Source organism: Adiantum capillus-veneris, chromosome 20 (assembly GCF_014529385.1).
Source record: "Adiantum capillus-veneris isolate H3 chromosome 20, ASM1452938v2, whole genome shotgun sequence".
NCBI lineage: Eukaryota > Viridiplantae > Streptophyta > Polypodiopsida > Polypodiales > Pteridaceae > Adiantum > Adiantum capillus-veneris.
The window spans coordinates 54,259,791-54,285,716 of NC_140950.1; the positions used below are offsets into that span (position 1 = coordinate 54,259,791).

The 25,926-nt window shown below is 41.0% G+C and overlaps 1 protein-coding gene across 2 annotated transcripts; it reads right to left on the reverse strand.

The window, feature by feature from the left end:
• Window positions 1-1,891: 1,891 nt before the first annotated feature.
• LOC147432533 (uncharacterized) lies at window positions 1,892-12,941 on the reverse strand. Of its 2 annotated transcripts, XM_086492431.1 has the most exons (9): window positions 11,763-12,941; window positions 10,048-11,362; window positions 6,017-6,099; window positions 5,871-5,879; window positions 5,689-5,777; window positions 4,662-4,735; window positions 4,073-4,123; window positions 3,760-3,836; window positions 1,892-3,569 (listed from the first exon to the last, which is right to left on the reverse strand). In XM_086492431.1, the coding sequence occupies exons 1-9, from the start codon at window positions 12,277-12,279 to the stop codon at window positions 2,485-2,487; spliced, it is 3,300 nt and encodes a 1,099-aa protein (XP_086348557.1). In that variant the 5' UTR covers window positions 12,280-12,941; the 3' UTR covers window positions 1,892-2,484. The 2 variants fall into 2 exon arrangements, with proteins under 2 accessions (XP_086348557.1, XP_086348558.1); XM_086492432.1 differs by lacking the exon at window positions 5,871-5,879.
• Window positions 12,942-25,926: the final 12,985 nt, after the last annotated feature.

Consider the following 25,926-nt stretch of genomic DNA (forward strand, 5'->3'; position numbering starts at 1 on the left):
TCAAGTTCCCTTATCCGAAGTCAAATTACACAACCTAGGAGTCCTTTTGTGGATTTCGCACGTTCCATAGGCATTGGCGTTTTAGATTTTTCAATTCTAAAGCTAGATTCTTTTGCAACAACCTATAATCAACAATAAGTGAAAGGCTTTTCTAGAACTTTGGTGACATAATTGTTTGCTTCTAGTGCTTAATTATAGCTTCTTGGTATTGTGAATCATGAAGAATGTTTAGCATCCTCACTTTTAACTCATTGATCTGTTGCTTGATTATGTATTAGCTCATCCAAGTATCACACACCTTCGAGGACAAGAGGTGTTTCAATTTTTTTTTGTCAAGGGTGATTTTGTATGTTGTCCTTCCAAAGCATGCAAGGGGAGAGCTATAGAGGCATTCAAATTTTTCTTCTTCCTCACAACACAACGAAGGTTTAACTGCTTGCTAGAAGATGAGATGTACTCAAAAGGATATAAGTATGGTACCACCTAGTGATGCTTTCACCCAAGATGTACCTTAGACTTTTTGCTCCTTCCCCTCTTTTTCCTTGTAGCTTGACTTCTCTAGCAAAACACTATCTGCTTATGATGGCATTATGTGGCATAGCAACTTGCCCTTTTTATAGTAATAGCCCTTTCGTAGATTGAACATATCCTTAACAGCTTATGTGGACTTCTTATTAAGCTATGGTCAAGTGAAGATTAAAGCCGAGTCCCCCTATGTTTTTGCGGTATTAGGGAGATTAGAAAAAAAAATTAAATTGGTGCTCCCCTATGCTACTTAAAAAGTGCCTCTTAGGAATATCTTAAATATAAGCAAGACGTGAACGTGCAAGTTAGTTAAAGTCAAAAGATACTTTCCAAAGTGAATTCTCATTGGTTAGTACTCCAAGCAATTCCTTAATACTCAAAAATGGGTTGATATTAGCCACTTTACTACTTTTGTGGAGCTTGTCTCCTTAATACGATATAATGAAAAATTGTGAGTGTGGCATGTAAGTAGTACGATCTACTAAATCTCACTAAAATAATTGGTACATAGCGAGACCCGGCTTTTAGTTACTAGTTATAGATAACTATGCCAACTATGCCCAGACAGATTCAAAACTATGCCAAAATCAACATAGTTACAAAGGGCAGCCATAGTTATTCATTTAATGCTCTTTTTTGCGTGTGACCAAGAATGAGGCTTAGTTATCAGAGCCTCGCATGACCACCACCTGCCCACTTTCAAGTTACAACCCATAGCTAATCACTTGCAAGTAAACATCAAGTATCTGGTACTACTTTAATTCTTTGTCTAGTTCAATTTCCAAAAGAGATCTTTTCTTTCATTATAAAACAAAAAAAAACAAATTAGAAATAACAAGGAGAAGAGAGGTGAACCATCAAGTGTTACACTCTCAATGCAAACAAGAGTAAGGCCTAAGGAGAGGTTCAAAAATACATGTAATTTTCTTAATTCACAAAACACCCTTATACCGAATTCCTATCAATTTTCAATTTCTGAAGAAAGTAGACAATTTCATAAAGGAGCTTTGCATTAAGCTGGCTAGTATTGCTAGCGATAAGAGGCCTGTATATCTCCTTGTATGATTCCCCCTCTTTGCACATGCAAGCATAAACCACCTCATTCTGCTTTGCATAAGACTGAAGGTAAAGAGATGTTTAAGAGAGACAGGGTGAGCATTCGATTGAAATCCAAATGTACAAGAACAGGTCAACTCAAAGGGTAAACATGATATGAGGTTCTGAATTGCTAGTCGCAATAGTAGACACAACATACATCGTAAAACGCTTTAGCGGAGCCTACATATTCTCACAGGCCCTAGATTGGAAAAAGATCCACTCCCATGCTGTTGTAGTAAAAGCAAAAAGTTAAGGACTACTGACACTCTTGATATAACTCTTCAATTGGATGACAAATATGGACATAATTGGGGTACAAGGATAGTGGATGGTAAGCTAAGCAGGAAACAAAGTAACATAAAAGAAAGAAGGCCGCCAAACAATCAGCAGCTTTCTTCAAAAAGTCTGATTTACCCGCTAATTGTGTTTTCCCTGAATGAGATTCCTACAATGGTGTATTTGGTTTGTTGATGATTAGCCCCCCTGAGGCTCTACTCACTGTAAACTATTGCGGCTCGGCTCAAGGGCTGCTCTTTCCTTCGCTGATTCTCAGCTTATTCATTTGGAAAAGGGGAGCCCGAGTATCGCTGGGTGCTTGTATGCGAGCCTTGTTTCTCTCTCTCTCTGTCCTAACAGCCAAGGGGCAAACAATGTATATGTACTACATTTTCGTTGGGCCAGTATATGTAGAGGATCTGTGTTCTTTTCTTCTTTGTTATTATATACAAAGGAGAAGTGATGATCCTCTACAGTAAGAAATGTGTATTGTCCCTTGGAGCCGCGATCCGCACCCAGCTTCCTCTTTTGGAGATCTGCGGGAGGTGTTACAAAAAGGCTACTACGAGCCTTGGCTGCTACTTCTCAATTCTCATTCCACACTGCAAACACTGGCAAATGCCCGCCGATTGCAACATGTGTCGGTAAACGGACGTTGCCAGCAGACAAGGCAGCGGTGGCGTTGGCATGAACGTCATCATTCGAGGTCATCCAAGGCATGATGTTGCTATTTCCACTTGGATCTGCATTACTGTTGAGAGCCACTCCTGATATGATTGCATGCTTTTGTAATTGTGTCGACTTGATGAATGATGGTACATTTGCGTTGTCAATATTTTCTACCTCTGAAGCCTTGTGATATTCTCCAGGGAAAGTCATATCCAATATGTTCTCATGGTTGCTAAGCTTCACAGGGCTGCCATTGTCAATCTCGCTCATGTCACCGGGGCTGTCCACTACTCCACCACTTGAGTTTGTGCAGCACGCTGAAGGATTGTTCGCAGAATTGCTAACCAAAGATGGTGGGCTCCTTGACCGGGCAACCTGTAAATTGAAGTTTTCACCACTGATAAAATTAGCTTTGTCTTCATCATGAACGGTGCTGTTGAGCCTTAAGGTCTCATTACAATCTACATTTTCCATTCCTTTACCCACTTGTTGATTTGGGCTCTTCTCTAATTGCACCAAACCCTGCAAATCATGCTCGTCCTCATTGTTTCCTTGATAATACTGATAACTAGCACCTGATGGTGCGAGCTCGGGCTTGTCTTCAGTTTGACAGACTATTTCCACCTTGCTTTCAAGTAGCCCCTCCTTGTTATAAGTCTCGCTATGGCCTTTCCACTCCAGCCTATTTGTGGCCATGGATGGATGATCTGCGACATAGAGACCATTGTTGCTTGTACTCTCTGCGTTGAGAGGGCTTAGTCTTCCTTCATCGTCATGCTGACCATGCATGCCAACTTCACCTTCACCATTCACTTCAGTCTCTTTGGTAACCAGGTTTTGACTACTGCTACTGCGCCTTGCCTGTTCACCAATCAAAAGAGTTGCACTCGCACATATGCGTTTGATATCGTAACGACTTGTGTCAAAGTTAGTCACTGCATTTGCGCCCCGGAATTTTATGGCTGCGATGTCATATGCCTCTGCAGCCTCTTCTTGTGTACCTGTTGAAAGTGGCCATTTATCATGCGATGCTCTAGGAGAAAAGTCGATGAAGACAGCACTGATGCACAATGCAAGCATGGCACGAGTGCATATCCACATTGAATTTTTTGCGATTTTTGTCCAATTCAAGGATTGTGCTTTGTGCTGGCACATTTGCACCAAGAATTAGATGTACAACAGGATACTTACTGAAAGTCCCGAGGTAGAGGTCTTTGTTGCCTGCCACCCTTCCAATTCTAGCTTGCCATCGCCCATGCTGATGATGCCTGTTGACACAATAAGTGAATAGAACTAATAAGAAGCGTCTGCCATTGATCCTTTGTTTCGTCTAAACAAAAATAACACATACACATGTGCTACATATCCAAGCACACGCACGCCTATGAGAGAGAGCCTGGGCGAGCGCATTAACTCAATGAACTAAATCCCACTACAAAGTTGGGAGACTCTATCAATGCAAAGTAGACATGTAAGCACAGCTAAAGAAGATCTCAAAGCAGACCTTGTAACTCCTCTGTAAACCGATGCTCCCCGTGAGAAACCACTGCTCTTCCTACAATACAGAAACAATCCTCAAGCAAGCTTAGAAAAGGAATCATGTTAAATTCAACAGTACCATAACACTCAACACTAAGTGATGTGTATGTATAGTAATACTAAGCCTGCCCCACTCAGATTATCAATGCTATTTCTCTTTAGACCCCAAGGTCTTGGGATACATCAACTTGGTGTCATGGGATAGTTTACAAGATAACAAAAACCTAAACAGCCCAAGATGGTGAAAAGCTCTCTCTCTCTCTCTCTCTCTCTCTCTCTCTCTCTCTCTCTATATATATATATATATATATAGATATATATATATATATATATATATATATATATAGATATATATATATATATATATATATATATATATATATATATTTGTAGCTCAAAATTGTTGGTAGTTTAGAACTCACCCTTCATATGAAGGATTTGTGTTGACCTTTAAAAATGAACATCTCTCTCATAAGGCTATACAAAATGCTCGAGACTCTTCTAGGTTTGTACTGTTGTTTGGGGAGGTGCATTGGTGAAGAAAGTGTGTATACCTTCTGAGAGATGCCACATATTCTTGCCTTGTCATGTTCTTCATCTCTTCTAGTTCCTTTTCATAGGTGCTAACCTGCCCACAAAAAAATTGATTTCAGAACCACAAAAAACTTGTATACAGCACCAGAATGCATCTACAACCGGTTACTTTAGATTGAAGTAAAAATTTGTTCATATCATATCTATTGAGGCTTGACACGAGACAACATCGTGAACAGATGGACTTCCATTTCTTCCATTATCTATCTATCAACACAATGCATAAACTAGTTACTGTAATGACTTAAAGTTGTGGCTTGAGACAAAGTAGCATCAGGATCATCAAAGAAATTTCTTTTCCTTGAAAATTAATTTCCAAATTGCTATGTGCAACAAAACAAAACCGGTAGGTTTATTAGCGAACTAGGGGTAATGACTAGGGTTGACACATAAGCTCTACACATTGTTTGCACATGGGCGTAAGATGATGATGATGTGAAGAGAGTATTCACACGCGCGCAAGCACACACACACACGTGCTTTCCAACAACCCTCCCCTTGTGTACCTCAAGGCTATCAAAGGACATATTTGAATCCATATTTTCAAGTTAATAGAAGCATTCTCTCAATGTCATTGTGAATGATACTCTTCATTATCCACCCTAATCTCAATTGCAACTATATGATTGATCATCTACGAACAGAATGAATATACGAGTAATGACTTAAAGTTGTGGCTTCACACAAGGTAGCATCAATCAAAAAAACTTCCATTCAATGAGAATTAATTTGCAAAGTGCACATAATTACAACCAACAGAATGCATGTATCTAACTATTGACTGCAAACAAGATGAACAATTACACGGGAATTCTAAAGCAAAGAACTGGAAAGGACCCATTTACATAGATATAAAAACCAAAGAAGATGTCAATGCTTCACATGCAAAAGGCAAATGTATGCTCCCTTCTTCACTAAGACTTGTTTTAGAAAGCCAAAAATGCAATCTTTTTGGGCAAGGTATCAAAGAGATTTTGCAAGGATTACCGGGAAGTTGATGTGGGTAGAAGGCCCCCAATACTTGAGGGCAGCCAAATCGTAAGCCCTGGCTGCTTTCTCTTCTTTATCATACCCACCTGGAGGTGAAAAATCAGAATAGAAAATTAAGCAGGTGCTAAAAATTTGGGAAAAAAACAATTTCAATAATTTGCTAGGGAAGAGGTGAGTACCTAGGTACACTGTGAGGGAGGGGGAAAGAGCAGACCCAGACAACACATGCAAGAAAACAAGATTTCAGCAGATTATTCAAGTGGGCGAAATGATTTAAATAAGTTTACCTTTCAAAAAGAAGAAAGAAAGAGGTCGCCAGCCATACCTTGTCTGCCTTTGCGCGTTTGGCCCTCTTTCCTGCAGCTGTTATCCCACAAATGCGCTTCATATCTGCCCGTCCACCTGTGCCTGGAGTTTCCCAGAATTTTGAAAAACAAGGGTCTCTACAATCTCAAACCATTGCAAAATTGAAGGAATACAAGGTACAAAAAAAGATCCTTATAGTGTATTTTTCAAGGGCTGAAATTCAAAATTTTCGGCCAAATTGAAAGGTCACCTTGAATAAAATTGGCAAAATTTGGAGGATTTTAGTATAAAAACCGATAGATTCCCTCCGGTAAGTCTCAATCTATCCCTTTTTCTTTTATTGGTTCGTAAAAATGCTTTTGATAAGCACTTGCAAACATGTAGGGACAACAACTTACAAGCCTCATGACAAGATCAAGCTACTTGTTTTGACCTCTCCTTAGCTCTTTTCTTCTCCTTGTAGGTTTCATTGCACTATGTATGTATTGAATTTATTTGTTTGGAAGCCCTACACTTGATGGAGCTTAAGAAGGTGCCATGACCTTAAGCCCTCTCAAGATAATAGCTATCTTGTGGCCAAAATGCCACAGGGTAGGAGTTCCAACATGCACTCAACAAAGTGTTTGTACTTGCCAACACAAATATTCATGTGTATTCCTTGCCTCTGTCAAAATGGCTTGCTAGTTTTATATATCTTCTAGTCTCAAATTGTGGTTCTAGAGACTTAATTCATTAAGCTCTTACAATATTAAAGGATTTAAAGTAAAACCTATGATTACACATCATACTTTTATAACCTAAGAGCTTGCAAATGACGTTGTGGAAATGAGAATCTTTTTTCTAGTAGCAGCATGAGCGAGCACTCCCATTTGCATGATAGAATGAGTGTTCATGAGCGCTATCAGGGTCGCCTAGCCGCATTGGAAACCATGACCCGGGTCACTGTGGACGAATGCTCCACCAACCAAGCTAGTTCCTTTGGACAAAATGAGAATCTTAAGAGATGGGCACGCTTTTACAAAGACTTGGAAATTGTAATATTGTCTTAACATATTGTCTTTTACACAAACAAGAAAAGGTAAGTCATCCACTTAGAGCCATGATACTAATCATTTTTTTGAGCTAATACAGATCAATTGATCACATCCACGTCATCATTAACAATAATTCACCATATCACATAGTCGTTTCTTTTGTCGGCCCAAAAAAAAAACCTTACAAAAATAAACGCATGTTGGTTTGATTTGGAAGGTACCAAATCATTCAAACACCTTCAAGTTTGTAAATGCATTCGGTTTTGTATTGTTTTCATATCGCATCATTATTTGAATTTAATCCTATCTGATTACCTCGCTAACTAGCCATGCACATGGTCTAGCCAAAAAGTAGTCAAGCATTGTTGAGTGTTTGAGCCCTTGTTTTCACACAACCATTATAACAAAATCTTTAGAGAACATAGGTCTAGCCAAAAAGTAGTAAAGCATTGTACAAGGTTTGAACCCTTGTTGCTGTGTATTCAAGCAATAATGGATGAAAAAGAGATTAACCTATGCTCATCACATAGGCTTTAATGCAAATAATGGTGCATTCAATGCAAATAATATAAAATCAAATGAATTACTAACTCCAAGACGTTCGAGTTATTTACTATCTTGTGAATTAAATCACATGGGTTTGCTTCCTTAGGGTTTTTTTCCCCTCCAATGGTCAAATTGTTTTCGGTAAGTCTAAACTATTGATGGCTTTCGGATGTGGTTGATTTGTATTAACTCAAAAGAATGATTACTATAGCCACCATGCTAGACCTCACTCAATATAAGGGTATGCCTCCAGGGGCGTTCACTATGTAAAATTTTCCTATATTACGTGTGTTCACCAAAATGGATTAAAAGTACCCCTTATAGACCTTATGTGCACATGTTTTTTGTAACTTTACAAGATTACAAAATCCCTTCTATTGAACTCACGTGCTATGTTACATATACTTTAGTGAACTCCCTGAAGTATGCCCACAAAGAGGGGGGTTAACATTTATGAGTTACAACTCCCTCCTCCCCTAACTGCACCTCAAAAGGGTGGAGTTAGAAGTTAATTGGGCATCTTAACCGGCCCTTTCTCGTGTGTGTGCATGAGGAGGCATCCCATCAAGTGTCACTTCTTTCCAATACTCTCACAGTTACCCTCTCTTTGTGGGGCTACCTAATAACATATGAGTCAAATTTCTTACGAGTCAAGATAATAACACAATTGTGAGTCAAAATTTTATGTTCTGTTGTATTAGGATGAACACCTTTTCAGAGCTAAAGTGCTTCGTCTCTAGCCTTGATTCAAACTAAGTCTTGCACAAAACCCATATGGAGCTTGTTGTGATTTGGCCCCTTATTTACCATAACTATCAGAAAAAAATTGTTACAAGGCCACGAATATGCAATTCTAGCCTTTCAATCAAGGAATCTTCAATGTCAGTTACCAACATGATGTTCCCTTGGAGGATGTGTTACTAATATCGTACATAAGAAAGTTATATGTTTTTGAATAGCTTGTACAATTCCTAGTCCAATGAGAGGTTGATCACACTCAATGACTTGAAAAAATATGGTAATCTCAAAAGGGCCTTTGCATTTAGAACATGAGAGAGATAAATTGATGATTTAAAATTTTGAAATATCATGGGTATGTCTCTCAATAAGTGGGCTTATGATATGAGTTTAACACTAATATACATTGCAATTAAGGTATCCAAGAATTGACCAATCATAAACTAGTGGCACATTGAAAGCAAATAAATACATTATTTGTTTATGGCACTTGGTGTGAAAAAATAGATAAACGCAGCTTTTTATAACTTGTAGCCCACTTCAATCTACAGCTACAACATCCACAAGTATTGTCTAGAAAGGCTGACATACAAAGCTTTTGAACACTTAAGTAGAAGGTTTTAGGTGGGTGTGAATGCCTGTTGTGGTTAGAGAGAAAGACTCAAGGGTATTATAGTATAATTACTCCAAGTTTTATGGCCAATCATTAATTTACTACTTGTTTTGACACCCTATTTGAACTCCTAGATGTTGAAATTTGGGAGCGAGGATTTGTCATAATCTACAAGTTCCATGTAGTTTATGTGACTTAGTTTGCTCTAATCATCTACAAATTAGATTATTAGCATCCATAATATAGGTTTCACATTTATGTGCAATCTTAAGTTACATTATTAGATAATGGGACAAGGACAAATACTATGCCAAATTTATGGTGATCACTTTCTCATAAGCTTCTAGTGATGAATAAGGCTTTATTAGACTACCAAATGTTGTTGCTTGAGCATATGTCAACTCTATCACCAATTAATGAGAGCAACTTTCTCCATATTTAGGAACAAAGTTGATACTACTAGTATTAATAGTAGTACTGTGTGAGACCCAGCTCTAAGTTAAGAAAAATAGCAAGATGAATGTGTCACATGTTGGCCTATGTCTTTTTCATTGTTTTTCATACAATGCATAACTCATGAGCTTCTCGAGAGGCACCGCATACCTAGCTAGGTACAATTTGAAGCAAGGGACCACCGGCCCGACAGTCCCTGCTCCCAATCGTACCTAGCTAGGTATATGGTGCCTCCCTCACAGAAGCTCATGATGTTCAAGGAAGGCAAAATGTGGGGATTATTGTGAGGATTGGTCGAAAACTTCTTGTGATATAAGGCAATGAAGAACTAATTGGCTAGCTACTACGATACAGTGTTTGCTTCGTGAGTATGGATTTGGGTACCGGTGAGGGGGTCTCCTCACCGGGCCGGCGGTCCCCTGCCCCCAATCGTACCTAGCTAGGTATGCCGTGCCTCCCTCACAGAAGCTCATGATGTTATGCATTGTATGAAAAAGACTCCATTTTCCTACATGAGAAAATTTCTAAATCTTCTTGTGATTGAAGATAAGGTACTAAACAATCACATGGGCTGCGAAACAAGAGAAGGCCAATAATGAATATTATTAGAGTACCCTTTGCAGGCGAAAAATTGAAGGTAATGGAAAAGAGACGGGAGGGTGGTACCTTGTGACTCCTCTGTATTGGGACGTACGCTGACCAAAGGTATCGATGGACTTGCGAGGCACGTGATCCTTGCCACCTTTACTGCTCGCCCCTCTCTTCTTCATCATCACCTGCATGTTGTTGCATGAGTTGGAGTCCACTGTAGTGCCAAGATTGCCTGCGCTCTTCACGGCCACCAGCTGCTGGGTCGGGTTCACACGCGCCATCGCATGGCTAGCTGCTACTAGCTGGTTCATCACCAGTCCATGATGATGATGATGATGCGCCCCCATATTGCTTGAATTCATAATGGCCAATGACAACCCTGCCTGCACATTACTACTATGATGCTGATCATGATAATGAGCATGGATATGGTGATTATCATTAACATTGGCTACCACTATGGCCCCATTGTTCGGGCTTCCCGCATTGCTATCCATCTCTCCACCGCCCCCATGGGCGCGTGCTAGGTCGATTTGGCATTCATCGTTCTCCGTCAGCCCATTGCCCAACCAGCTCTTGATGTTCGGAGTTGCGCTCATATAGACATTGCTTGCATCTACATTCATGTCCACTTTTAGCACCCCATTTTGATCCCCATTACCCTGTAGGGAACATTCCTCTGATTGAAGGTCATGCACATGCTGGGTAGCATGATGGACTCCAGCTTGATCCAAGCTCACCACATTGTGAGCTTGAAAAACACTACCTTGATGATAGTGTCCAGTCGTCGCACCCGGCGAGTCCGCCGCATGAGAGTGCATCTCCCTCACTGCACTATGATCAGAAGAAATATGAAAAGAGGGGGGCACTTCTCTCACGTTGGTAGAGTTTTCTCTGCTAAGTAATGGCAAGTTCACATTAATATTCAAGTTCTCTCTGTCTGCAAAACCATGAAAATTGTAGGTCAGCCCTCGGATGAGCTGGTCTCGAGTATTTTCATTCAAGTGGTGATAGACATCAGGGGTACTATGGCAAAGCTTTCCGAGGGAGGCGCCGCTCAGAAAGTCCTCGAGCTTTGGACCGCCATTGTGTTCTTCTGCCTTAGGATTATGGTAGCTTGCACGGTATAGATTATGCTCGCGGTAAGAGTGTCTTGGAGCTTGCACATTTTCATGGGCATTTTCACTATATTGATCATGAGTAGGAGATGGGTGGTTGTAACTCTGATCAAAGGCCTTGTTTGTAAGGTTTCCATAGCTTCCTGCCTCTTCTTGAGAGCCTCCATAATCACATAGGTCTGTGTTGAAGAGGTAGTGAGGCTGAGTATGCTCTTGCTTTCCTTGCATTGCTTGAATATTTGAGATTGGCTCTAGTGCTCTATATTGCCATTCTGTAAAATCATGCAATATGTGTTGATATTATCATTAAATAACACATCAAATTATGTTGTAGCTCATTTGCCATAATTTTACCGAGAAAGACCACTGAAAATCGACTTTAAACATAAATTACTCCCAAAAAAAAAAATCCCCCCAGCTTGCTTCTTTCAAAAACTTGAACTTAAAGAGCATAAGTAAGTAACTTAAAAAAATTAACAATTATAAGTAAGAGATCATTAGCATATATAAATTATGTGTAAAAATCAAGTAATGGGTAAGCACACTCGTATGTATGTCATTATTGGGTTGGAAAATAGAAAATTAAACAAAAACAATGCATGTAAAATTCAAAAAAAAATAGTAAGAGAAATATAACCACTTGTCAGGCATTTAATGAAGAAGATTAATTACCTGCAGGAGCACCACCGGCCGTGCTGCCGCTGCTGCGGGTGAGGGCATCGATGATAGAGAGGGAGGGGTCAGCAGCAAGCATGATTTGGGAGGTGAAGGAGGTATGCTCAGCAGCATGGGAGAGGTGATCCTCATAGCAAGAGAGCTCTAGAGGGAAACTGACTTGCGACGACTGATGGTGGTGGTGATGGTGATGATGATGAGGGCCAGTGGTGGCGGCGCCACTCTCCGTGTGCAAATTAGGGTGGCTACTAGGGTAGCTCACTATATGAGTGCCATTAATGCCGTATGTCAGAGAGTTATTTCCTGCATATTGGTGCTGCTGATGCCCGGCCTCTCTGCCGTTGTTGTATTTTATGGGCCCATCGGCCGCCTCCTCTGCTTCATCATGATGAGCTGCAGCAGCGCCTCCATTGTTGGCTTCATGAGCTCTAAACTCTTGTAAGCTTGTCAAGTGTGGAGTTAAAGAGAATGCGAGCCAGTTGTTTGTTGTTTGCAAGCTGGTGGACGACCTCATCCTCGTTAGTTTCTATAGCTCAAGTGTAAAAACTTTTCTTGCCGGCTGATGGGCGATGATAGCAACAAGCTGGATGCTTGTGAGAGAGACAAGAGAGAGAGAGAGAGAGAGAGAGAGAGAGATAGAGAGAGGGAGCTTCTCTACAATTGAGTATATCTACCTATGCACAGTGCTGCCTTCTTACCGAACCTTGATACCTCTTGGTAAACAAGAGACAAAATATGTGTGTGTGTGTGTGAGAGAGAGAGAGAGAGAGAGAGAGAGAGAGTGTATGTGAAAGAGAGAAGCTTGCATGCAAACAAATTACTAATCATACCCACAGGATCTTCCTAAGCCTTAATCATGCAAAACCTTAGAGTAAATAAGTAACTATTGAGGTGGAAAATCTCTCTGATAGCATAGTAAGACTCAACACTGTGTGTGTGTGTGAGAGAGAGAGAGAGAGAGAGATGGCATTTTGACGCCCCCCACAGGATCCTCTTTCTGTGTGTGTGTGTGTGTGTGTGTGTGTGTGTGTGTGTTTGTTGGAGTTGAAGGGAGCAGGACTAGTGATCTTGTAGAGATGATGGCCCCCTTCCTTCCTCCTTCCTTCCAATTTATTTTGTCAAAATTGGATAAGTAAAGGGGGTGAGTGTATGAATTGAAATGGCCCCTTTGATTGACCCCTTCATGACACTTGGAAAAGAAAGCTTTGAAAGGAAGGCACCCACCTCATCTGCAAAAAAACACACACATCACCCCTTTACACACACTCACACACACACACACACTCTCTCTCTCTCTCTCTCTCTCTCTCTCTCTCACACTCTCATGTAGATACAAAGCACGCAATCTCTCTCTCTCTCTCTCTCTCCTTCCTCCCCCCCCCCCCCCCCCCCCCAAAAAAAAAAAAAAACACACATACATATCACACTAAGGCTATGGTCACGCGAAGCTTAGTTTTCACAAACAATCGTCGACAAAGCCTGACAGGACACAGCTTTCCACCGGCATAGAATTTGTAACTATGCCTTTTTTGGCATAGTTTTCAAACTAAGCCCGTTGCGTGCCGATGAGTTCTCTCTCTCTCTCTCTCCCCTGTCTGCGCCTCACACTCCCTCTCACTACAGGCTGCTTCCCGTCACCCTCTGAGCTACCGTACCTGCCGCGATCAAATGCTGTCACGAATTATCGAAAACTAAGCCTCGCGTGACCATGCCCTAAGTAAGAGGAAGGCAACACGAACACAACCTCTCTCTATCTCTCTCATAAAATTGCACACAACATTACATATTTTACACTCTCTCTCTCTCTCTCTCTCTCTCTCTCTCTCGACATAGATTCACTCTCTAAAAAGGAAGTATGGAAGGCAAGAAGGCTGTCATAGCATAGGCTGTGCCCTCTCTGAGAAAAATTTCAGCTTTTTCTCTCACATCTAAAATGTTCATTTACAAAACCGCATTCTCACGCAGTTCTCTAGACATGATTGGAAAGATATTATACTACTAGCCTAGTACTACCCTTCAACACTCGACTCTCTTCGAGTGCAGTTCTAAAGTCGGGTGTATTTATTAGGACAATGATTCCCCTCAATCTTATGGTTAGCCCTTAATTAACCTATCCCCACAAGGGCCTAGGCCCTATAGCATAAGAGATAAAAGAGCCCTGTGTTAATTCAGTGGACTTTTGCGTTTTGGTTTGAAGGGGGTGGGGATTCCAGGGATTAGGAATCGATTGGTAGTGATCGATCACTAAATGCCATTGTCACAGTGACACTATAAAAGGAAATTTGGGGTGGTTTTTTCTTTTTTGGGTTTTGTTTTTGGGGGGGGGGGGGGGGCTTTGGGGGTGCTTAAGGGTGGGTTCGGATTAGGCGGCGGAAGAAAAAAGCAAAGGGGCGTTCTTCCTCCATGGCGAAATTTAATTGGTTGGAGGTGAGGCCGGGCCCTCCATTTTTCTTCCGACCCCCCCCCCCTCGGAAGAGTTGATGGCCTCTCTCAGCCCCCTTCACTTTTTCACTTTTCCTCCTCCACATTGTTCACACTAGGCGACGGCACATTTAGGAAACCTTGTTTCTTTCGCCGGTTCAATCTGAACCCAACCTAAGAAACTCACAAAGGGCCTCCCTACCTGCCTGGTGCTTGTGGAAAGGTGTGTGTGTGTGTGTGTGTGTGTGAGAGAGAGAGAGAGAGAGAGAGAAGAAGAAGATTGTTTTAACGTCGTAGGAAACTATCCTAAGAGACCTTAAAGATCTATCCGACGAGGAGAGTGGAACTCAAGACCTGTGTGTGTGTGTGTGTGAGAGAGAGAGAGAGAGAGAGAGAGAGAGAGAGAGAGGCTAGCAAACCTTTCAAAGAACTGAACGGAACTAGAGAGAAGTGAACTTCTTGTAAGACCATTGCATAGGCTTTGGCTAGGGCCAATAGGAGGAAGACAACATAGAGATTAGACCTATCCCTTCTCTTAAGAAGTGACATAGAGATGTTAAATTATTCTTGTTATCAGAATGGAACATGCTTGTGAAGCTTGCTTCCTCATGTGCAACCATTAGTCATTTCCTTTCCTTTCCTCTCTTGTCTATTCATCTTACATCGTTCTCAACTTTGATAAGAGACAGTGTTCAGGGAAAAACTATTTTCCCTAACATACAAAATTCCTTTTTTTGAATTTGCCAAGAGGAAATTTCTAAAAATTATGTTTTTTTTTTGTTTTTTACACTATTTTTCTCTATTTCTCCTTTTGTGCTTGCCCTCGATCGGTATTTTTGAAATAAAAAACGGCACCATATCAAGTTGAGACACAGTTTTTCCTAACATTGGCAAGAGGAACTTGAGGAATTAATTGTATATGTGGGAATGAGTGTATGTGTGTGTTTTCAAATAGTGCAAAATCTTGAGCCTCTATTTCTATGGCCCTTTGCCGTGCTCTAGAGGTATTTTCAAGAAATTTTCTCGTTGAAAGGTAGTCAATTATATAATGGTTCCATTCTGGTGTATATTATAACTCCAAAGCTTCACTAGCTTATAATCCTACTCTGGCTATATTGCCGCAATTTAAAACCACTTGAAACATGAATTTTTCTTTTTTACTTTTTCTCCGATTTTTGGGGTGGTTTTTTTTTTTTTTGGGGGGGGGGCTGGTGGGGGGGGAGGGTGGGGGGGATCTCATTGTAGTCCCCAATTCTCAATTCAATTTTCAAATAGTTATGGTAAGCTAAAGTCAAAGCATACATAAATGTAATCTTGAATAATCTAGAAGACAACCAAGATGTTTATTGGATACAGCCTTGGGTGACTAGGTTCATAGAAGAAGAACAAGGTGACAACAATAGAGCATATGCAAACACCTCCTCGTATTCAATAGGATGTACCTTTTCCAACTCCTACTCACTATCCACAAAATCTCTCTCAAATTGAGGGAACAAGTAGTAGTATAAGCACAAGTCCACAGCATGCATCCAGTCATCTAAGGTGCTGTGCTGTGAGATTTAACACAATGTAGCACTAAAACTAATGGGGGAGGTTGGCCATGGTGAAGGGTTAAGAACATATAAAAACTACACACACCAAATGAGATTCATCTTGCATAAATCAAAGCTACGTGTTCAACAAGTCTCCTTGTAGATTGAGTACTTGAGTCATGAGTAATTAGGGAGAGTTCTATGATACTCTTGTATCCACCTTCCATCTTTTGAACCACCTCCTATCTGTCTATGAGATGAGGATTGAATTCAACGACTTTTTTGGGACGAGGCTATCAGCTTTTTTGCTTCGTTACTCGTGTTGATCTTCTCACGTGCCCTTCCCCTTGGGGGAAAGAGACATGGCACTTCATGAGGCCCTACGCAATGGAGTCATAAGAAATTTTGACGTACTCAGGGTAGTCACCCCCTTTTTCCTCCACACAACAGTGCCTCTCCTTCAAGTGCCTAACCCTAAACGTAAGGATCCTTTTTTAATAGCGTGTGGAGGGAAGTTGGGCAAGTCTTTATCTCCCAAAACCTTGGCTCAGTCTGTTATGCCAATGTCCTGCATTTAAAACCAACTTTAAATAGTGGAGATAGTGGAAAGTTTTTGATTGGGAACTTGGCTCATGGAGTTGCGGCCCTTCCTATGTAGAGGCTAGTGAACAATCAACAGATCCCTCTGGGTCTACCTTTCCACCTTCTTCTAAACAATGAGGTATGTCCGATTCATCCTCACAATCCCAATCAAGGGCATTTTTCAAGCATTTCCAATGTCTTAAACAACCTAGATAGCATCTATGAAGGGGGTCTTCAAAATTAAGAAAAAGAAATTCGACAGCCTCTTGAAGAGAGTCAAGAGAAACAACAACACTCCCATCCTAGTAAGGAGGGGGAACCAGTCTATCCGGATGAAAATACAGTTGAGGAACCTAATCTGTCAAATACCTCCAATAGGAAACCGGTTAGCCTTGACAAGAGGGAGGACTCTGTTATAGTAGGGGTGGCAAAGTTAGAGAAGGTCTACACACTTGCACGGAAGGGATGTCATAGGGGTAGGAAAGTTAGAGAAGGTTTACACACTTGCACGAAAGGGATGTCATAGAGGTTATGTCATGGGATGAGACCTCCTGTTGAGGTTCTCAAACACTAGATAACCCAAGAATGGGAATCCAAAAATCTCTTCCCCTTTCAAGTTCAATACTTACCCAATAACTACGACTTATTTTTCTCTGATGATGCTAGTAGAGCATTACAAATAATTAACATGTGGCCATGGCTCATTAGAAACACTCCTATGTCAATGTTCAAATGGCACAGAGGCTTTGACCCAAATGGGAAAAAACCCTCAAATATTTCAGCATTGGTGGATTTCCTTGATTTTCCTTTGGAATTTTACCACTAGCTCAAGCACGTGGAGACTTAGGTTGGAAAAGTGTTAGGTCAGTAACCCTCCAATGGTATCAACCCTAAATGGATACCCTCACATGTTAATTGAAGTGGACAAAGATATATAACTCAAGGACTATCTATATGAAAGATTCTTAATTACTTTAGGTTAGCAAACATTTAAATCATATATTGTACGCGTATACAAGGATGGTCGTCTATCAATTTGGGGTAAGCTAGCTAGCAATTGGCTCAGCCAATTGCACCAATGTCGATTCCTCCAGATTTGGAGCACTTACACGCGATGCGAGAGAAGAGCATGCATGACATGTAGATATAGACCTAGAGGTATACACATCAATAGCTAACACCATATGGATTCACACAGAGTCTCGCCATTGGCTACTCCATTAGATCACAAAGTGTCCCTTGACGGCCCCCTCTTCCTCGCTACCATCACCTATAATGGTATCTTTTATGGTAGCACCATCACATGCCCCACACTAAACACTTCCATTATGCCTTCACCACAACCACATCATGAAAGTCATAGATACTTTAGTAGGTGATGCACATCTTCAAAGTCGTCTAGGGATCATTGATTCTTGCACGGTATGATCATCTCTCCTCTTATGGGGTGGTTCTTATTGGGAAGCTTGCATTACTTTAGAGTGGGGTGGTTCACCAAAGTGCCTTGTGCATTTTGGAGACTCATAGGACCATTATGCACTTGAGGCTGATAGTGATAGTTGCTATTTTTATGTGTGGCACAATGACAATGAGAATTATGGAACTGAACAAGACATTCTCTTTAGGTTTCACTTGGAGATTCTCATCCACTGCTCATTATATCGATCAATCATTGCATGCTCGCTTTCCCAACCCAAAAAATTAACGCTTTAAATAGTTAGCGGTTAGAAGGCTACATCAAACAATTTTCAAAGAATAAATGCAGTATTACTCGAGTTGCAGGAATATAGTTTCAAGAGCCCGAGTGTAATCCTAAAGGAGATAATGTATATGATGTAGAATGGGATACCATTGTACAACAAGAAACCAAGCAAGTAGCAATGGGTCAAACAATAGTGAGGGGTGTATGTAAGCCAAGAATTTGATAATTGTCTAAGGCTGTTGAGATAGAGCCAAGAAGTGCTTAAATTTGTTCAAGTAGATGAAAATGGTTGTGGTAAGCAATTCAATCACTTGGCCTTTGATCGAAAGGCTTAGATTTACGTATGAATATTTTATTGTAGTGCTTTTTGAAGGTACTTAGAGGTCGATTCAACTTTGTACTTAATGCAATCCTACATTTTTATTTGTAAAAACTTGATAATTCTCAACTTCAATTGTTTCTCTCTTTGTTATTATGTTTACGTGTTAACGAGTTGTCCATTGTTGTGTGTTCATTTGTAATATATATTTATTTAAGGATACCTTTTTGGATGGACCATTCAATAGGTATCTTTATATTTAAAATAGCTTTATAGCGGCTATAAACATAGATATGCAGCCGCAACAGCATATATATGCGGGTATACATACCTGCAGTGATAATAATGCATATAGTTGATGGTCGAGAATTACACTTATAGCTTTGAAAACACCTAGTCTGCCAATATTTTCTCTCTCTACTTGTTGTTTTGATTTTGCAGCTTGCTCACGGTAGTGGACTCAACCTCCCATAGTGGGAGGAGCTTTGGTAGTCACAATAACGACAAACGATGCTCTTACTCTAGAAGATTCGACCATTATTGTTGCAAAGATTTATAAAAGTTTGACCCTTGCAAGCATTGTGGTAGAAACCTCAATCGTAACTCTTCAAATAGCTTCCATAAAGACCAATGCAAGGCCAACCCAAAGCAAAGACTATAAAGGCAAATATACGGTGAATATTGTTTATGAAGGTGAATATTGTTTATGAAGAACTGTGACCAATAACCCACCTTTCCTAGCAATCATAATGCTATTGTCTTAAAGTTTTCTTTATTCTTTTCATACTATTCTTACAACCTTGATGGCAAACATCTCTTGAAGGGAAAGGCCATTTTGAACATTAAATATGTCTTCACAAGGAGGACTAGCTTATACACTTGCAGAGAGCATTGAACGGTCAATAGGAGGAACACCACAATCATGAGAATGTCATAGGACTCAACGAGGATGAGTGTTGGGGTAAGCCCTTGTTTGCTTCCTCTCTCATGGATAATTTGTTTTATGGTAATGGACTATATTTTATGGTCACATGCCTATTCCTAAAATGGTCCTCCTTCAATGTCAACCAAGGGCCTTCCCATATGACAAAACAAAAGAAGTTTTGCATTTGAGAGAGTGGTAGTTTTATTTGGGTTCATTCTTCTAGCAAGATTACACTTAAGAGATCCTCCTATATAGCTCATAAGTTGAGAATACTAGTTTGAGTGATGACATGATTGTTGAAATATCAACTTGTAAATGGTAACACCCACAATGATACAATACCCATGACAATTCATTGCATCTGTTGGCAACAATAGCTGACAATGTGCATGTTCACTTATTGGGAAGGTAACCACCTAGACTTAGCAAAAACAAAGAGATAGGGGGAAGAGAGACAAAGAACACACGAGAGAGAGAGAGAGATAGATAGATAGAACAATATGCAGAGATAGAATGACATGACAAATAGCAAGAAAGAATCGTTGCTTACCACATTATTGGATTCTTTGGTAGCCATGGACAATGTTGCATGATTATTTTCTATGGTGCTCCATGTTGTAATAGCTCTACTTTGCTCCTTGTCCTAATCTCAAACAATACACTAAAACTGTAACATACAAGGAAAAAAAACATTCACAGCTGTCTTGTCGAGTTTTTTTGTTCATAATTCCTCTTCACCTACTAGTCCTTACAAAAGCCATCTTTTGAGATACGCGCCACTAAATTCTGAGTAATTTTCCTTTTATATTAAATGAATCACACCGTGCCAAAATTTAAGGTTTTTTTTAATTTTTTTCTTTTAATAAAAAAGAAAAATAAATCTTACTTTTGATTCTCTCTCTTTAGGCTGACATGACATTTCTTACAAGGCCCAAATTTAAGTCCAAACCGTTCCTAATGAGAGTATGGATACACATAAGGTCTCCCCATGGGCTACACATTTCTCATAGAATGTCCCTTCAATAGCCCCCTCTTCCTCACTACAATCACCTATGATGGTACATCTGATGGTAGGCACCATCATGTGGTTCTACACCAAACACTTCCATATGCCTTCATCACAACTATAGCATGAAAGTGGTAGATATTTTAGTAGACGATGCAAATCTTCAAAGCCATCTAGGGATCATTGATTCTCGCAAGGCATGATCATCACTCCTCAGCCATAGCATGAAAGTCATATATATCTTAAAAGGCAATGCACATCTTCAAAGTCGTCTAGGGATTGTTGATTCTCGCGAGGTATGATCATCACTCCTTTTGTGGGGTGGTTCTTACAAGGATCTTGCTTTAGAGTGGGGTGGTTCACCAAAACACCTTGTGCCTTTTGGAGACCTAGAGGACCATTATGCACTTGAGAACGATAGCGATGGTTGCTATTTTTGTGTGTGGCACACTGGTGTGATGAAAATTTTGGAACTGAATAAGGAATTCTCTTTAGGTTTCACTTGAAGATACTCATCTACTTCACTACCAAGATTGCTTTGTGAGGTCCAAACTTTAGGGTCTTGAGAATTCTTGTTATACCTAACAATCATCACATGCTTGCTTTCCTACCCCAAAAAATGAGCACTTTAGCAATCAATGGTTGGAAGGCTATATCAAACCACTTTTAAAGTAAGTGATCAATTTTCGGTTAAGCTGCAAGAGTATACTTGTGAGAGCTTGAGTGGCAATGTGCATGATTTAGAATGGGATGATGGGAAGGGATACCACTATACAACAAAATACCAAAGAAGTAGCAACAGGTTTTAGCAATAAGTAGTAGGAAGAGGTGTGCACAAGCTTCAGGGAGTTCACTAAAGTATATGTAACATAGCACGTGAGTTCAATAGAAGGGATTTTATATTTTTGTAAAGTTACAAAAAACATGTGTACATAAGGTCTATAAAGGGTACTTTTAATCCATTTTGGTGAACACACGTAATATAGGAAAATTTTACATAGTGAACACCCCGGGGTGCAAGCTAAGTTTCAACTGATTTTGGCTTAAGGGACAAGGCTACTTACAAGGAGAAACATGTAAGTACTTTAACTCTTATATATTTGATGATTTTTGATTCCTTTTAGTTTATGATAAAGTATAATACAAGCTTTTCTTTTTATGTTATTCTCTTAATATTGTTTTCTTTTTTTGTCTACTATGCTTACTCCCTTGATGGAAAACATCTCTTCAAGGGAAAGGCATATACAATATCTTTTCAAGAGGAGGACTTACTTATACATTGTAGACAACATTGCATGGTCAACATGAGGAAAACCACAATCATGAGAGTGTCATAAGTAGAGGACTCAACGGGAATGATTGTCGGGGTAAGCTATCTTATGGTAACTAGTACGGTCAGCCGCCTTCGGCGGCCTCTCTCTCTCTCTTTTTGGCATAAATAATATGAGATAGAGGATCAACACCCTACGTTACCTCCACCGTATGTAAAATTGCATGTTTGCAGAACCTCAACATGAAATAGGAGGAAGCACCATCTAAACATAACACTCTTGGTTAAACACATTTATAATGCAAGTTGAACATGTTGGATCATAATTAGTTGCGCATGAATCATAGAGCGTGAACTTGAAGATAGGAAAATGAGCTAGCTCACAAATTCAAGCTGATTGTCCCACGGTCTGTTTTTCCAACCTTGCGTTTGTATTGCTATTGTGACAGATCATGCTATATCATGAGTGCACAGGAAATAGGAAGGGCGAAAATACAACAGAAGTAGTACATACTTTATCACTTGAGCCCTCCAATTGCCCCATCAAGATAGCTAGGCAAGTTAGCGTTCGAAGGTGAGACACCAAGGCGAATAGGCAGCAAAGATGAGGGAGTGCAAGTTGGCGAGTTGGCACCCAAAGCAGGGTCCGCAGATGATCGTAGTTTTGCCCTTCCTTTAAGGATATACAAAGGGCATTTGGCAGGTTGTAGTATAATAGCTACAAAGAGTAGCTCATAAAGACCTTCAACATGGCCCGATAGTGAGGGAAAGCGTTGTTGCAATAGAATTCGAAATCTAGCACGTGGGAAGTTGAGAGAGGTCATGGAGGCATGCCGGTTGTAGGCAGATCACAGAAGCTTCGAACCCCGAAAGTATTGCTACAGCACGGCTGGAAAGAGCCGGAGATAGTTGGGGGGAACATGAGGTTGAAATGGTGTTTGATGGCATGGAGTTGCATTTTTGGGCCAAAGAAGCTATGGAGGCGAGAGGTGGAGTGGAGTTGAACAATGCCTGGTGCTTCTAATCTATATATGACTTCGAGCAAGGCCTCACCTCAAGGCAGATGTCAATCCCCCCCCCCCCCCCCCGTCCTTCAAGGCCGTCATGTGTGCCCCCTCACTTCAAGGCTAGGACTGCCTCGCGCGTGCTCGCTCTCTCTCTCTCTCTCTCTCTCTCTCTCTCTCTCTCTCTCTCTCCTCGGGATTGTTCATACTCCACTGATCACCCGCAACCCAAGGTCGTGCTGGGCGAGGATGAGGATGGGGGATGCCATGTGGGCTGCTGGCTGTGCCACGAAGGCGGGGGTAATGGGAGCGCCAAAGGGAGGGGAAGGCCTTGGATGCAAAGATTTGCAACCACGTGGAGGGCCACCCCTTCCCTTTTAATATAGATATCAATATAGATGGACTATAATGTATGGTCACATTCCTGGTCCTAAAACGGCCCTCCTTCAATGTCAACCAAGAGCCGTGCCATTTGACAAAACACAAAAAGAAGTTTTGCATTTGAGAGAAATGACAATTTCATTTAGGTTCTTTTCTAGCGAGCTTATGCTTAAGGTATCTTCCTATATAGCACATAAAGTTGAGAATGCTAGCTTGAGTGATGACATGATTGTTGAAAGATCAACTTTTGAATGTGAACACCGACGATGATACAATACCATCAACAATCCGTTGCATCTAATTGCTCTTTGTGAGAGGTGAAATGCATGCATTCATGTCTATGGCAACACTGCAAGTGACACTTGGAAAAGTGAAACAAGTTTAGGTACCAAAAAGATACCCTATAAGTTAAGTAGAAGTAGGTAAGTGTAAGAGAAGAAATTCCCCATGGTGTCTCAATCTCGTGAGAAAGAGCAATACGAACCACGTTGAAGGGAGAGGAAGCCCATCACCTCAATCCATAGCAAGGAGGGAGAAGAAGAAGAAGAAGAGAGAGAAAGGGGAAGGGTGGGAAGGGGAAGGGGAAGGGGAAGGGGGCAGTTTAAATTGCGAAAAGGGAGAAGGAAAAGCTGAGGGACGAAGAGCCCACTTGCTAGGCAAGATGTAATTTGTAGTTCAAAAGAGCAACGACTGAGAGAAAGGCCAAGGGGGACTTGCTCGTAGAGAGTACGAGAGAGAGAGAGAGAGAGAGTGAGTGAGTGATTGTCGCTATACAGTTTGTACACATACGATCCTGGATGAAAGGGAGAATGAGAATCCGTGCGAGAGCGACTTACCATTTGCGAAGGCTTGCAAGCTGCAAGATCTAAGAGGAAGGACTAAGTAGAGAGAGAGAGAGAGAGAGTCCATCAACCTGCTATTAACTTTACTACCTACTGCATGCCACATGGTGAAAAAAAAATATAGGAAGAGGCGCATATGAAAAAATGGACAATGGGAATTAATGGGCCCCGTACCTGCCCCTAATCCCCCCGTCCCGGCCTCTCCGTTCCTCCTTGGGAAGACCAACCGTCTATCCGAGATAGATGGACGTCGCTGTTGCCATCCTTGGAGTACTCTGTCTCTCTGCCTCTGCCTCTGCCACCTGCTGCCGCTGCCTGCTTCAAAAATTCCTTCCCTTCAAAATTTTTTACTAGCTTTCCATCATTCAGCTTGCGGAAAGTGCTCCCTCCCTCATCCCCCGCCTTTTGACTTGCGCCCTTCCCTTTATTAGCGCAATCTATGGATATTGAAAGCTGGGGAGAGAGAGAGAGAGAGAGAGAGAGTACGCTAACTTCTAAGCACTCACGATGGAGGAGAAAGGCAGGCCGCAGGAATGCCCACACTGTGTGTGTGTGTGTATTGTACATTGTAGGCTTAATTTGTAGCCGCTTATCACATACACGAGAGATTTCTCTTGTCTAATAAGTACATCCATAGCACATGCAAATAGCACAAACACACGTGCCTCCTCCCTTTGAAAAACCCGTTACGATAAATTCACTATGTAGAAACTGTGTGTGTGTTTTTGGGTGGGGGGGGGGGGGGGGGGGGGGGGGGGGGGGGGGAGGAGAGAGAGAGAGAGAGAGAGAGAGAGAGAGTAGGGAATGGGGGGAGGAAACAAGAAGAAGAAGAAGAGAGGTTTTAACGTTGTAGGGACAATCCAAAGACACCTCAAATTGTACACACACACACGTTGTCTGTGTGTGTGTGTGAGAAGGGGGGGGGGGGGGTTAGAAGAGACGTTTGAACGTTGTAGTAGCAGTTAGGGACGGACAATGCTAAGCGACCTCAAACGTCTCTCTGTCTCTTGGAACTCGTGGGAACAATCCCAACAGACCTCAAAGATCTATCTAAAGTATCTTGAACTCAAAACGTTCTCTCTCTCTCTCTCACACACACACACACACACACACACAATCTGTACAATTTCTCCAAGTGAAATTTGAATCACATTCTGAGTTATTTCTCATTCAATGTCTTTGTAATGTGAACTTGTTCATACATTCAGTTTATTTCAATTATCCTATTTTGGTTAGATCACGAGTTCCATATTCATCTAAAGTCTGACCTGCTAAACTTATCTGATTCTACCTTGTTTGATCGTGTGCCATCTGGTTCTATGCCAACTAGTCACCTAATATCTGAAATTCTGAACCATTGATCAGACTTGACCAGCTCATCTGATACTCATATTTCCTGCCCAATAGCTGAGTCTAACTGTTGGAAAGGCTATCAAGCTTTAGCTCTTTCCATTTTGGCAATCACGATGGTAAGATAAAGCTCTTGACAAATCTAGTCTCCCAAGTATTGCGATTCATAGTTAATCAGCTAATCACAATGACTAATGCATGTACGACGTCTAACAAATGGGAGAAGATCCACCATGGCCTAATGCATGTACGACATCTAACAAATGGGAGAAGATCCACCATGGCCATAGCGTTTGCCAAAGAAGGGAATCACATCATTAGTATTGTTGAAGGGTTAGCGAAGGATTCTTATGATATTTAGACATGCTCCCACGGTGAGGACACATAAATGGACATAGGCCACAATGAAGTTGAAGCACACCAAGCTTTAAAGGACAATCTAAGTATTCAAGAAGAGCACATTCTGAGACGTTTCAAAGACACTCTCATTCACACAACACTCGGCATTCCTCTAGAAAAGGTAAGGCTAAGGTCACCATTGATACAAGCGAGTTAGCGAGACACAAGCAAAGACATTCTAAATATCAATGACAAAACCTCATAGAGGAAAGGAACGTGAAACAGTTACAAAGATAGACACTGATCATCGTGCCAAGTCAAGATGTCGAGAGGACAAATAACTTGAAGAATGATTTTCCAATGTTCAGAGGCAACAAGAAAAATGATTCTGATGTTCATATATAAGATTTTGAATAGTACGCTGACCTCAAGCATATCAACAAAGTAAACTAGGCAAAGCATTTCCCTCAAACACAGAAAGATGCAGC